At 32.8% G+C, this 16,280-nt stretch overlaps 1 protein-coding gene across 1 annotated transcript; it reads right to left on the reverse strand.

Moving 5' to 3' along the window:
• Window positions 1-1,207: 1,207 nt before the first annotated feature.
• Window positions 1,208-16,278, reverse strand: LOC125679053 (syntaxin-6-like). The gene is made up of 8 exons (XM_048917964.2): window positions 16,119-16,278; window positions 12,759-12,928; window positions 11,564-11,658; window positions 10,932-10,994; window positions 10,648-10,755; window positions 9,211-9,317; window positions 4,584-4,678; window positions 1,208-4,029 (listed from the first exon to the last, which is right to left on the reverse strand). Exons 1-8 carry the CDS (start codon window positions 16,151-16,153, stop codon window positions 3,953-3,955), a joined length of 750 nt encoding a protein of 249 aa, XP_048773921.1. The 5' UTR covers window positions 16,154-16,278; the 3' UTR covers window positions 1,208-3,952.
• Between the last annotated feature and the right edge of the window lie 2 nt (window positions 16,279-16,280).

Raw genomic sequence — 16,280 nt, forward strand, 5'->3', positions numbered from 1 at the left:
TCAATTCAATTATTGCTCTCATCAATTGATTTAATGTGCGCATTATATCAATTATTGCTCTTTTCAAGTGAATTGTAGGGCACATCAATTCAATTGTTGATATCATTAATTCATTTGAAGAGATCATTAATTCAATTAAAGCGCGCTTCAATTCAGCTGAAGAATTAATGCTATCATCAATTCAATTCATGCTCGCAATAATTCAGAATTGAAGATATCATTAATTATTTGAAGAGATCTTTAATTAAATTGTTGCACACATCAAATGAATTGATGATATCTTCAAATAATTGAAGTCTTAGATATCTTCAATTATTTGAGTTTATTTAATTTGGCACTCCATAAATATATTACTATGTTCAATACAACCCTTTAGCTGTAACCATGTGAACCCACAATTTATAGGGGTCATCTACTCCTTATGATGTACCAAGTTTGATGTCTGTCAAGCAAATGGTTCTCAAGATATTGAACAGACAATATCTTCCTATGTCCAAAGTGGACTCGCTGACCTTTGACCATGTGACCTCAAAATCAATAGAGGTCATCTACTCCTTAGAATGTACTAAATTTGATGTTTGTCAAGCAAAGGATTCTCAGGATACTGAACAGACAGTTTATTCCTATGTCCAGTTTGACCCATGACCTCAAAATCAAGAGAGGTCATCTACTTCTTAGGATGTACCAAGTTTGATGTCTATCAAGCAAAGGGTTCACAAGATATAGAGCAGACAATATCTTCCTATCCCCAGTTTGACCAGAGTGGACTCGCTGACCTTTGACCATGTGACCTCAAAATCAATAGGGGTCATCTACTCCTTATGATATACCGATGTACCAAGTTTGATGTCTGTCAAGCAAAGGGTTCTCAAGATACTGAGCAGACAGTATCTATCTCCAGAGTGGATTAACCCTTGACCTGAACATGAATAGGGGTCCTCTTCTACTCCTAATCAACTCACATATAAAATATCATTCCAATCAAATGAACGGTTCGCAAGATATTGAACGGACATTATGTGGTCTACTGACCGTCCGACAGAGAGGTGTAAGACAATTATATGCCCCTCTTTTTTAAAGGAGGACATAAAAATCATTCTACCAAAACACGAATTTAATCCTCAACTTCATGAATGTTACATGATACACGATAGTTTTGGCAGAAGGAATGGATGAAGACAATGGATTGGTAACAAAAACAACTAGCACTGTTTTTAACTTTTAATCTACAAAATGCTCGCATCAAATGCAGTGTATAAGATTCTCAAAAGAGGATTTTAAACTTTTTAATATTGAAGTAACAACATGTAAATAACATTCAAAAGTCTCACAACGAGTCCAAAGTGTAACTTTCATGCAGAGAGACTAATCACAGAAGCAAAACATTAACAAAGATAATCAACTATAATAAATGTACAAAAAATCCTAATACTAGTTAATTGCACATTTCCTCCCAAACCAATCATGAAGTTAAAATTAACATCATAGTAGGAAAAGGATTTGTGAAAATGTACAGTGAAATACCATTAAAAAAATTCTATCAGAAGCAGAATGAAGCTCTCTGAAAAAAATAGTAAAGCAGTATTAAAATTTCTACAATGTCAAGCAGTATGAGAAGCCTAAATTATACTGATTCTTCTAAATTGGTATTTATAAAGCTGTTACTTCCCCAAATAATAATACATATTTCCTGTTTTCCCCAAATTACAGATATGATTGTTAATTTCAGGTCATGAACACCTAAGTGAATGCTCATTAAAGTAACCTAATTATAGATCAACAAATATGGTGTTTAATCTGAATTTTGTTTTTTTAAACACATGTAGACTTCCTAACCATGATCCCCCCACCCTCTACAACAATACCCTCACTCATAGAGAAAACAAAATTCATGCCTGTTTAATTCTTAAAAATCACAGTTAAAGGAATGTATTGAATTTTTATTTTTTATTGCAAAGCCCGAGAAACCATGAGGAAGTTATGTTCACAAATACTTTCTCAGTAAACCAACCATTTTTGGTTGAATGATGCAAATCCATTACTCCATGATGCAATATCATGGAAAAGCAACAACATGTAATTCTTGTAATTCATACTAAACTAAATATAAATAATTAGAGGTACAGCAAAATTGGCTATGGTGAGTAAAGAAAGAACATCAACATCTAAAAACCCGGTCCAAATGTTTACTTAGAACTAAGAAAGAACATCAACATCTAAAAACCTGGTCCAAATGTTTACTTAGAACTAAAAAAGAACATCAACATCCAAATGTTTACTTGGAACTAAGAAATCATGACTTTTTTTGGAAAAAAAAGAGAGCAAAACACGTAAGGATATGCATATCTTGGGAGTTTCAGCTTTCATATAATATATATATTTATAGAGACACTAATATGATTTATCACAGGGACCAAGCACTCTCTGTCACATACACAAGTAATGACATACTTAGCTTACGTGGTACTCAATCATAAAGGGATAAACAAACAAAAACACTAACACATGCTCGTACCAGTATTTCTAAAATACATTTAAAAATATCATACCCTCATTCAGTATTCTATTAATGAAAAAAAAACAACAACCAAAAATCAGGATACCCTGAAAACTGAGACTCCCTTGAATCTTTCAAGTGATTATCGAAGATTGTTTTTAATTTCATATTCAAAAAAGCTTTTAAATGTAATTTGTAAATACCATTAGTTTTATATGATCTTTTATAATGGATTTTTACAAATGTTTGTTTTTATATATGTATTATTTTTTTGTCATAACTTCATTTCGAGTGAAGTTCCTTCTAGTAATATTTAGATAGGGCACTATTCAAATGTACTTCATAATTATCAATATTCCAAGGGTATTAAATATAATACACAACAGCATTATACATTCCACGAAAGGGCAGATTAAATTATACATGAACTAATAATACTGCACTTGGAAATATAACAAGGGGGTGGGGGAAGTTAAACTTCCTTGTCAAAAATATTCCATTAAAGTATGAGAAGATTTAGAATTTTTTTTTTACATAATCAAAATAAGATACGTTGTTTGTATATTTCATGACTTTTTAAGCATAACAAACATCATCTCAAATATGATGATAGAAAATACATGCACTTTCAAGAAGATGCAGGAAATTTTTTACACTTAAGATTGGAAAGGTTGGCTATTTTGAACTGTCTGCCAACCAACTTACAACACTGATATTAACATCAAATCATTGGCACAGGCACCTTTAGTATGGATAATAATGACCCCCCCCCCCCCCCTATAATTTATTTCTCAGTGATAATTTCTCTGAAATGTTTAGATTCCCTGTCTATCTCATCTTTCCTTTGATCTATGTAATCGTTTCCTGCTTTTTGTAAGCTTTGATCTATGTAATCCTTTCCTGCTTTTTGTAAGCTTTAGATATTGGCCCTCAACTGGTATAATGAAATGAACAGGCTTATCTCTAAATCTTACAAAAAGCGTAAAACAATTACATAAATTAAAAGAGGGATGAGATAGACAGGGAATTCATACAATGCAGAGAAATTATCGTTGCAAAAATTTTTATCAAAGGGTGTGTGTGCGTGTGTGTAATTAGTCTCCACACTTCTGGTACCTGTGAACATTGGCAGTGTGTTCCCTGACAAACAATGTGGTGGGAAATCATAATCATTACCATTTTTATCATTACACAGTACATACATCACAGTATCCTGGGGAATTTTGGCATCGGGAATAGTTAGCAGATTTTTCCAAAAATTGAAGTTTGAAATATTAGCGCCTCATCCTTTGGCGCATTTTTATTTGACACGTGTATCATTTATACAAAGATGAATTTTGATACATTCATTTTTAGGAAATATTCATCATTCACCATAAAAACCAACATTTTCAGTGCACCAAAATTACCCGATGTACATTACGTCTGTTAAACCTTATGAATATAATCGGTATATCATAAAAGAATAAATAGTATAATTATGATCAACATGATGACTAGTAAAACACCAATGGCACACCACTGTCTTTTGTCTGTAAATTAAAAAAATAAACATTGAAAGAATTTATACCACACAGCTTCATTATGATATAAACATTGATAGAATTTATAACACATAGCTTCATTATTATGAAATTCTATTACTTGTATTAAGAAATGAATTTTATAATTCTTTTCTTAATACATGTATCATAGGGAAAATTGGATGGAAAACTTCATTAATGAGCGCATTGATGAAAAAGATTTCCGTCCAATTTTCCCTATGATACTGTGCCATCAAGAAAAGAATTATAAAATTCATTTATCATATAATCATCATTTAGATATTTCAAAAACATTGAGTTTAAATAATAAAACATGATTTTGTTTTCAAATTCATTTGATGTATCAATACACCACATCAAGTCAAAAATCAGGTTTTCTTTCATGCAGTAATCAAATGAATTTTTCAGCCAATAAAATTGCTGTATTTTCACCATGACAATAAATATTAAATGATCATCTTTTAACAATGTCTGAAATCAAGTTTTATATCCCCCCATGGCCAATCTTTGGATTGGCAGGCACCATAACATAGGAGACCTACCATTAGACATGTGCATTACTTTGGCCATTTTCTTCATTGTGACGTCCATTCTAGACTCTGTGTTGTCCATTTCATGGCCAAATTCATCTAATATGCTGAAAAAGGATTTTCCAACATACTTTTAGAATATCTAAAAATATTTATAAATATAAGGCTAAAGCAGATTTTCATTTAAAATGCAGCTTTTGTGATTGTCACAATGGAGGAAGTTTTTTAAATTTGGTTTTTTTAAAAACACATACATAATTATGTATACATATTCATATAACAAATATAGGCATATCTATGTACCAAATAATTAATATAGAAAAATTAAGAAAAAAGAAAGAAAGAAAAGAAGGAAAAATGACACCACATAAATCTTTTTAGACACTAAACAGGAAAATATGCTTAAGCAGGTTGTTTACATAGTTTTGGTTGAGATTTAATACAAAGAATCTTTTTTCCACAATTACAATTTGGATGAACAATACATGTATATATTATTTCATTAATACACATGCCATTAATGTTAGCAAATATTTTACTGAATATTTGAAAGGATTTTTGCTTAAAAATAACATTAAATCTCTGGCTTTCCATGCATACAAATATGACTAGTCTACATTTCTTCACATAATATTGGTGCATGCATTGGCCGGACGTACATGCTTTCATGAATTTTACATTTCTTCACAGAATATTGGTGCATGCATTGGCCGGACGTACATGCTTTCATTAATTTTTACTGTCAGAGTTTTATCCAGCATTTAGATGTTACTACTCATTTTATATTTAAAGGGAATTTTTGAGAAATCCAGTCATGAGCTTTCAGGGGATGGGGATGAGGGACATCCATGGAATATAATATCCACAGATTATAACAGCCATATAAAGCGATTGATTACTCATCTTAATATCTATATTGTAAGTCTGACAATTATAGAAAATGACTTAGAATATATGAAAATGATTTTTGTTGAAAATTCTCAAACAATTTTGTGAAGTTTCGATCTACAAATGAAGGGGATTTTTTATCTGTGGAAGGGGAAATATCCATTTGTTGCCAAAGAAGAAAGGTACCTTTAACCGGTAGTAAAAACAACCTAGGTAAATCCATGACCATGCATGCCAAATGATTGGGAGTCTTTATAATATCCTTTCTATCATACATATTAAATTTCAAAGCATGTCATTGCAAAATGAAATAGTTGGAGGACTTTGTAAACAAGTGGCCCACAGGCCTTATTGGTCACCTGAGTTTTAGTTAAAAGTACCACAAGCCCAAGAACTGAGACATCTATAATAATTTTCATGTTCTGTTATTCTAAGTTAAAATCTAATATTCAGCAGCAGTATAAAAATAAGTTCTTAAAATACAAATGACTCTGAAAGTGCTCATACAGATGAAAGACTCTACATAGTATAATACATGTATACACTTCAACCCTTTCTGACCATTATGGACCTGCCCTAGAGTCAGAAGCCTGGGCTTGCATTTCACAATTTTGGTACATCCCATTCTACTTTCCATTAATATGAATTTCATTTTATATAGTATCGGCAAAATTAAAGAAGTCTTTCAAATGATAAACATCTAATCACTATGACCATTTTGGATCCATCATGGTACCAAAACCCCTACCCCTGAGATCATGAAATTTACAATTTAAATAAAGGGCTAACTGCTCCATTTAAATTTCTATCTAGTTTCAGTTTAGCATTACTGTGGATTTACAGTAAGTGTGAACGACACATATCGGCAAGTACATGACATGCTCCAGATAGTTCATTGGAAAGTCCCCGAGTGATTTTAAAGAGCGCTTTTGATTGGTCGGTTAAATTATAGGCAAGCGTTTCCAAGTATTTGGCATTATATTATCTCGTGCTTAACAAGTGTAAGTTTCACTATTTGATTTCAATGTAAGTTGCACCGTACATAGCGTGAGATCGATTCAATATCGGGTTTTGATTTGACAACGGAGATTTGAGATTATGTTAATAAAATATCTTGTGAAGTTTATCTTATGTATACTAGATATCTACATGTATAAAAGTAATGGGATATCTTATAAAGAAAAAAATATAAGATGTCTTATAAAAGATACAAGATATCTCGTAAACTTTAGAAGATCTAACTTTTATCAGATACCTTATAAATTTTATCTTTTAAACAGGAATAAACGTGCCATACTAATATAATCCATCGCAGTATCAATAGGTATGGGAGGGGGCATGAAAGGAATTTGAAATAAAAAGGCGGGATATATCCCAGAATTCAAATAGTTTTGAATATTGAAAAAAAAAGACGGGATCGAAAATACTGCAGGAAAAGGCAGGATCCGCAGTTGCCTCTATATCCCAGTAAAAATTGAAAGATTACTCCCTTAAATTCCTGTAGATACTTGTCAGTTTTAAGTGATCAGAAATTTCAGTACATGCTTCTATAGGTGATTTTGTCCATTTTTAAACGAACAATGCTTTTGTTTTGTTGTCTTTTTCACATTTGCAGTTTCCATATCATTATTTTTAAATAAATCTCTCAGAGGATATTTTCGAAATCTTACATAGCATTGGATAAGGGCGAGATCAAAAGATCGATGTCGGAAAAATTTCTAAATTCAAATAGTTAGGGGGAAGAGGGGGTAAAAACTCGTAAGTTTCTGTCATCCGATATCGATTACACTTTAGTGGGGAAAAAAAAGACAACTGACTTTAAAACCACATAATAATACATTTTAATAAACATTTAATAATTTCAATGTACACTTTCATTTGTTTTACTTGTTAATCGATTAGTTTCAACATACTTCATATCGGGGGTGTCTTTGTGAGAACTATGCGAACTCAGTTTTCTCAAACATTGAACATTTGATCTCGCCCCTAAAATAATTTGTCAGATTAAGTAATAATCTCAATAGATATTCTACTTGGAGAAAACATTTATTTTCAACACACGGCAATTGGATGCTTTAATGTGTTTTACTGTTATATATACCCACATTTTCGTCAGTAACCATCGCTAGATACTGTTAATTGAATGAACAACTGCAAGCTCTGTGAATTCTAGCAAAAACTAAATTCCCCAAACCATCCCTCTCCTGTAACACATTATTAAAGAAATTCAGCATTTTGTTAGCATTATCTATAACGTCATAATAAACCACAGCAAAGGTTGATTGTTAATGTTGCGTTACTAGCGTACCTTTCAACCTATATCACTGGTCCACCCCTAACTGCATGTCAATGATTGCGATTACCCGTTGTACGAACGACACTCTCTTCATCAAATATATATATATATATATATATATAATCCAAATAGAATCGGCCTAAATTGCAATAAAATCAGTAGCAAAGAAGTTTTCAACACTTCGTTCGTGTTCAGACCACAGGGGCTCGTCACGAATTGACCCTCTCTATTCTATATTTACATTTATTTGTAAATATAGAATAGACGATGTCAAATTTTAAAAAGACAAAAATTTGGTGACCAGCCCCTGTGTCCAGACGAAATATGCTTCTCTTGGATTTTGTTTGCAGTTTCTTAAAAGTCATTCCCCAAAAAATTTCTTGCAGCTCTACAATTTAAAGACACCGATGGTACATTGTCAGGAGTACAAATATTCTTCTTAAAAAAAATTGTCTGATTTCTCTATTATATACACTCGATTTCTTTTTAATTTCATACTCGATAAACAGAAGTACCCAGTACACCCGGTGTGAGCTTCGTTGGCGACACTTTCGGTGCAAGAGTTCCCATGATTGACAATTTTATAACGTGGCCTTTGCGACGCCTAATATTTTACTGATTTTACCATAAAATAAACCCTCGGCATGTAATTTTAAAATCAACGTCATTGTTTTAGTTGGTATTGGTTTCCCCTTTTCGCAGAGTCTCTTCCATCGTGCTAAAAGATTATGTAATGACACACTATAGTGTATAGACACGTGTGCCCATCTAAAATTATTTTTATTTCCACCCCTTTAAATATTGGTCCAATCGCAGTGATTGTTCTTTCCTTGATGCGTCATCATTGACAGATTTGTTTTGAAATCAACTATCTGGGACCGCGAATGAACTTGAGAAGCTGAGTCATTCACACTTACTGTAAATTCACAGTAATTGCATTAAAGAAGATGTTAGTTAACTGTTTTACACATAAAAACTATATGCCAAAGGCCCCAACCTGAAGTAAGAACCTCTACCCCAGGGACCATGAAATTTACAATTTTGATACAAGCCTTCCTGCTCTACCTGACTATGCATTTAGTTTTTCTTACAGATGTGTGGTTATATAGAAAAAAAAATTTGACGCCGGACAAAAGGTGATAAAAAAAGCCCCAAGGTTTGACTGCAAGATAGGTTTTTTTTGTTTCATGTAAAACCTAGTTTATTGAACTCCAAGTTTTAAGATGTATTGTAACTTTATATTGTTTCTTAATAGCTTCATCACATGTTTTCAATACTTTTTTTTTTATTTCTTCATGATCACAGTTTTGAAAAAGTAATTAATGCAAGTCCCTGGTATTTCGAAATTCATACGATATCTGGCCTTGTGATTTTTGAAAAGGAAATCTCTTACAATGATAACTGGAAATCCAGTTGTTTTTTTTTATAAATGGAATTTGTTTTAAAGACACTTACAGATTTTGTTCCTCTAACTCATTGCCGATCTGGTGACTCATGTTCTTCAACACCCCAACACTGGACCCAATCATATCTAACTGGTCATCTTGTGATTTAATTATCATCTACAGAATATAAAATACATTTCTCATCAGTTACCCCAACACTGGACCCAATCATATCTAACTGGTCATCTTGTGATTTAATTATCATCTACAGAATATGAAATACGTTTCTCATCAGTTACCAGCAATCAAAATGTCAACACAGCAAGCAGGGAATTAAACTTTTAACACACGTATTTACACTGACTAACAATTTGTTGGTATAAACCATTGATGCTTCATTAATTTTCATGTATCTCTAGATAAAATCACTGACAATTAAAGGGACTGATTCACAATTTCCCCCAAATTTTGTTTTTCTCTTTTAATGATCAAAATCTACTCTATAATATGTTTAAATGCTTCACAAAATTTTTTAAAGTTTCACATTATGACAGAAGCTCATTGTATAGAGTTTATCATTTGTTTTGAAAATAAAGATTGAGGTGTGTTAATTTGTTTATGATGTTTACAAAATAAATGGATATTGATCTAAGTTTATATATATATATATATATATATATATATATATATATATATATATATATATCACATTTCAAGTATTCTATAGGTAAAATGTGTCAATTAAAAGTTAAATTTGTGACTGTGCAAAATTAACATGCTTTTAAATTACAAGATTAATATTTCACTGTTTTGTTTGTAAACATAAAAAGACTTGAGTTTTTGTTTACATAACACAGAGTTAAGGTGAAAATGTAGCTCTTGTCCTTGCATTCAGAAGGTCCAGATTTTGGTTGTCAACATTAAATGAGTTATATTTTTAACGTTTAACTTCAAAAGTGAACACCATTTTTTTCTTCAAAAAATAATAACTAGCTTCTTTAAGTGATCTTATCACAAAAACTTGAACTTAAATGTATGTGAGACACAAATTAACTTAAAAACTACAAACATATGGAATTAATGTTAAATTTGTTTGTATCAATATAGAAACAAAGAGCAATATGTCATTTCTGCATGATTACAAAATCTTACAATATTTCCATTGTTAAATGTTCCCTTCATACAAACAAACTAAACAAATTTTAGAAATGGTAGAAAATGTAATGCCATGTTATGAATTCAAGAAACAAACACTGAATTCCATTATCTTGTCCAATCTATAATCAATAAATTTGTAAATTACATTTACTGTAGTAACAGATCGAGATACATTTGTAAGTCTAAATATAGCTGTTTTTTTAATCCTGTGTATTTGGTGTTCACAGAATACATTACGTGTAAAACAACATATCTGTGTAAGTTTATACACACGTGTTGTAAAATTGTATTTTTGTGCATGCTCTTGTGGGCTTGTTACATCTATGATAAATATAAAAAAGCTGTATACATGTTGCTGTTGGTGGGTGTCTTCCACATATCTTTGGTTTGATCGCTCCATTTCCTGGTCCAGCCGTGTGTATTTGTCGTACTGTTTACTCTGTCCATTTAGAAGAGCCTACAAAACGTCAAACTTATCGTATGTGCACTTCTTATTCTAAAGAAAGTATTAAAATCATGTTTGTTTCAGAATTTACATTAAACTGTTACAATTACTCAATCTGTCAAAATATTGTTTTGAAAATGAAAGCACAAGGTATATGATGCAACATAATTTTTCAGGTGTTTAGTTACCTGTCGTACATTTCCATCATCTGTTCCTTTCGCCTGAGGACTGGCTAAATCATCTTTCATTCTCTAAAGACGATAAAGTTTAATCATATCAAACAAATATAAAATTAATATTTGTCATTTTTATTGCAACACATTTTCTTTCATATAAATATCCAGAGTACATTTTTTATCATTACTGACGGTTATTTCTAGTCATATGAACTTTTCAACATCTAAATTATCATATTTTGCTTACTTTATTATTCAGAGATCTTATTTTGAATTACAATTTTACAAGTTCTTATTCTGACTGATAATCAAAAGAAATATGCTAGCTATATAATTCACTTTCTTTGTACTTGTATAATATACAATGTGCTGGCTATATAATTCACTTTCATTGTTCTTGTATAATATACAATGTGCATTATCAAGATGTGTTGATAATCTGTTTATTTCTCTAAGTTTATAACTTTAGATTCAGACTCTATTGAATACCACGTGATATCCACTCCACTCCTGAGAATCTTTCACTATTTCAATCCTAAGGTGTTGGCTTCCCGTTTTGACTTTGTTAATATACAATGTATAAGAATACTAGTGCATACTGTACTGTGATGTGGACATAAATCAGCTGAAAGACTCCAGCTTACCTTCACAATGGCTTTACTTCGGTCAATGAACGCTCTTCTCTCCTGCAGCTCATCTTGATCAATCTTAAACTTTCTGGGGTTTCTTTCAACAATCCGTTAAGCAGTCAAGGCATATAAACACTAATGCACCAACAAAAGTAAAAACTACATTTGTCATTAGCCATATGCAAGGTGAAGATAACGAACAGTGATCAATCTCATTACTCTTATAAGCAATACAAAATAGACAGTTGGGCAAACATGGACCCCTGGACACACCAGAGGTGGGATCAGGTGTCTAGGAGGAGTAAGCATCCCCTGTTGACCGGTCACACCCGCCGCGAACCCTATATCCTGATCAGGCAAACGGAGTCATCCGCAGTCAAAATCAGTGTGCCAAGAACGGCTTAACAATCGGCATGAAACACGTCAGACATATCTGATGTTCCTAAAAAAGGCTGCTTTTCGAAAATATATGTACAATGTACATATGAAACAACATCAATTCAAAGGTCATGTGGTACATTTATTACTCTATTGAAAGTAAAGCAACCCTTCAAAATTTGAACTTGTTTAATGACCCATTCATGAAATACTGGTGAGGTATAGAACCAGGAATACCAAGTTTTTGGCATTTTTGAAAGCTCTATTGATCACACATGCATAAAAACATCTTTAGTCATAAAACTGTCAAAAAAATTCATAGTACAAATGTAGCTGGCATGAACAAACAAGTGTAGTTCTTAGAAGAAGCAGTCAAAATTAAATCCAAATGTTTGAAAACTACTGAATGTGTATAATTTTGTGGACAAATGTTGGATTCTAGTGATACAGAAGACCAGGGGGTGGAATATACATGTATATCCATCATGTAAGTCCCCTCTGCCTGGTTGGTAGCAAGCAGTCCACACATAGATATGAATCAAAGCAAAAGAGCAGTATGCAAATCTAACTATTCTTTGATGGGCTTATTTTAACGATCTAGTTATTTCATTTGTCAAACTATTTATCATCAAACTATCATAAATGAATTTGCATCTTTCCAACTGGTTGCCTATTTCAGGTCATGTTTGACTGTGACATTTTTGCCTATGAGAACTATTGGGTAAATTAATCTGACCATAATTAAACGATTACATGTACAGATAATAATCTGTTTTCATCTATTATAACCTCCAAAAGGTAAAATTATTTTGTTTCTGTTATAAAAGGATATCCACAGTCTCCTCCAAATCCTCAAGGTCCCATTCAATGCTTCTCAAACTGTTCCTCAATTCACTGGTTGTCCATTCCAGTTCCTCCTTGGTCACTGATTTTGGGTTACTTATCAACTCGGACCATCTGTCGTGTAAGTTCTGGGAAGTGTGAATAGACTTTTGTACTTCTCTGTAATTTAAAAAGAAAATAACTTGGGTGCAAGCATTACTATTATCATGGATAACATCTACCTGTATAGGAGGGAGGTTCACTGTAGGAGGTTCTATCATTGAAACCATGTACTGTGGATCTTTCATAATCCATGGGTAGATACAAGAAGTATTGAAGGAAATGGGGTGGAGGGGGCTATAATAAGGGTCTCAAATTTAGTACTTTACCCGTGAAACTGCATTAAAATATGTATTTTTGGCCATCTCAATTCCCCTTTAGATTTGCATTAGTAGTCATACCCATAACACGAGCTACTAAGCCATAATCTGTAGGGATTTGCTACACATTTGATGGCCAAAGAGACCATGAGAGCAGAGCTCTCCCTATAAGTAAGATATATATATATATATATTATATATATGCAAGACTCTAAAGTACGATGGTCGCTCCAAAGTGCGATGGTCACGCCAAAGTGCAATGGTCTGCGCCAAAGTGCGATGGTTTGTTAACGTTACGGACGCCAAAGTACGATGGCCATGCCAAAGTCCGATGATGCGGAGTTCAGTAACGTTTGTGACATCACGTCATTGTGACGTCCTTCTTAACGTCTTTCAAAATAAAACCAAAGAAATGTTACATGGACGACAGCAACGGCAAGATTTACATTGTTGAGGATAGTGAGAACGGCAAAGTACATTTGTTGTCGAACTATCTTCTTTGCCCAAACATTCTTTAATTCATGATTCATGATCATTTATTACTTTGACGTACACATATTAAATTCCTGGGGGTATGCTACAATATTCTATACGATTTCGTGTTGAAAACTTTTGTGTTTAATAACACGACAACTAGATGGTAATGAAATAAGTTCTTATTGCTATTTTTTGTGCATGGATTTTGCACTGATATTTTGGTGAAACAACACATGGTTGGTTCAGTCTGTACCAAAACACTGTCGTTTACAAACCAATGGATTTCGGCATGTCACACCATCGCACTTTATCGTGTCAGACCATCGCATTTTGGCGCATGAGTGAGGACTATCGTACTTTGGCGTGCCACACCATTGGGGTTTCGCGCAGACCATCGCACTTTGGCGTGACCATCGCACTTTGGAGTCCCATCGCACTTTGGAGTCTTACACACATTATATATATACAGGGCTCCCTTGATATTTGCCCCCCCCCCCCCCCCCATTATCATGCAATCCCTGCTCATTGCCTGAAAATCGTAAAGAACAGATTTCTCCCCATGTTAACACCCTCGATATAATGCCAACCCCCCATAATGCCATATGCCACTGATTTTCACAAACAAATGGTCAAATTTTATAGGGTTTACCCTCGATAATAATGTCAATTATTATATACCCATCAATGTTTTGTTTTTTGATACTGTGGATTTCACAGAGTGTGATCTGATTTTTCAAATCACCACACTGTATTTTTCTGTTTCCGTATCAGTATCCTCTGAAATTGATGACGTCACAATGCATCAATGCAACATTTTTCAGGAAGATATTGACCACGTCACAAACAAAACTGCAAATACAAAATATAATTTCCCTGCATGTGATGTCTGTGTTTTTGATAATTTGGATTATATTTATTATCTTATAAATGTGGATTTAAGGGGTATTTAATAAATTTATCATTACTACAGTAACTTGATACGAAGAGTTGGATCACGTCCCGTTGACAGGTGCGGATCATCAGATCAAACTCGACACTTTGCATCTCATGAGATCTAATGGTCCGCACCTGTCAAATCTACGTGATCCGATTCTTTGTTCAAATCAAGTTCCTGTAGTAATAATATATATTTAGGTAACACCCATCAATAATTACACCTGTACTTTGAGTACAGTGCGGTGAAGTGTGACCGTCTGGACAAGGAATTCATATGTCCATGTTAATTACAAATAATTGCTGAATTACACTCAAGATTATCTAAATGTTCATACAGAATGGAGCAAATGAATTTACAGAATTGAATTTCTTTTGACTGCTCAGTAAATTGTCTGTTCGTTATATTGCCATCCCCATTTTATTGCCATAATTGGTCTTGAACAAAAGTTGGCAACGTATCTAAGGAGCACTGTACATGTTTAAAAGGAAATTTTTGTCAAAATGGCGTAGATTTAAATGCAATCACGAGGACATGTATTTCTCCATTTCAATCTCATAAATATTCTGAGATATGTTACATAAAATCTGTAAAAGCAAGTAAACCATATTTTCTTAATCATATATATGTATTACTGTATATTATGTGTGAACCCTATGAAACCATATTTGCACATATGTACTCATTATAAACATGACATGTTGATCTAGTACCAATGCACCGTCCCGTGGTATCTTTTGCATTACAGTGGAGTTAATCATATACGTGTACTTATACTATCTTTACTATTATTACATGTAGTGTTGTTATGTACATGTATATATATATATATATATATATTTTCCTTTGTGTATTTCTGACTGTTTTGCATTAGGATACACGGTGGTACTTACATATAATACAAATAAGTATTATCATGTTCAAAATGTCTCATGTATGAACATTGCTCATACTAATTGTGCATATTTTGCTCTTGTTTTGTTCTGGGTTTTTTTTTATCGTCATTTTTTTAAAAATAAACATTGCATATTGAAATGTTAACAATCATGTATGCTGTATGTCCGGGAGGGCCCTAATTTGGAAATAAATCATATTCATATAATCACTTCTCAATTAACATGATTGTACCATGTTTCATATTGTATATTTGCTACATACCGATACTGAATATGAAGTTACAATGCACTGTTTACATCAATTGCGTTATATTTCCCACGTTCAATAAATAAGCGAATCAAATGTCTAAAGTTAGGATGCTTTAATATAGCTCTGTCCTCACACATTAGGTGCTAACTTCGAGATAATCATTTTCCTGTTGTGGATCTACATGTAGGTACTAATGTCAATAATTTTTGCTTCGCCCTCGAACACAGTCATGTCATTAAATTCATAACCGCATTTATTTGTAAACTGATGAACAAAGACTATGATTTGTCAATGTAATAAGCATTGGTCACTGGTCAGCTGGTATTAATCACTCTTAACTCCATACTTAACTAGCTATGGGGCATACTGACCACCTATACAGATTTAAATTGCATCATGGATTCAGTTTTTCTTCTTCAACTACAGCACTTACTCTTTCACAACGAAAAATGGGTCTTCAATAGACATCTTTCAATGTACACTATAGTACACGGATAATTTCTTTAACACATTCCAAGGGCTGTTGTAAATCAATCGATCATCACTAACCGGAAACAAATTGGTGCATCCTAATTGTTGGAACAAACATTCTTTC

The sequence above is a fragment of the Ostrea edulis genome, chromosome 2, assembly GCF_947568905.1.
Source record: "Ostrea edulis chromosome 2, xbOstEdul1.1, whole genome shotgun sequence".
Classification (NCBI taxonomy): domain Eukaryota; kingdom Metazoa; phylum Mollusca; class Bivalvia; order Ostreida; family Ostreidae; genus Ostrea; species Ostrea edulis.

Bases quoted from the DNA above. Each gene is read 5' to 3' on its own strand.
- LOC125679053 (XM_048917964.2), bottom strand. From the start codon at position 16,153: ATGTCTATTGAAGACCCATTTTTCGTTGTGAAAGA. The intron at 11,659-12,758 runs ATATCCTTTTAT...TGACTGCTTAAC, and splicing joins GGATTTGGAGGAGACTGTGG to GGATTGTTGAAAGAAACCCC. The intron at 10,756-10,931 runs GTAACTAAACAC...GACGTTTTGTAG, and splicing joins ATGATGGAAATGTACGACAG to GCTCTTCTAAATGGACAGAG.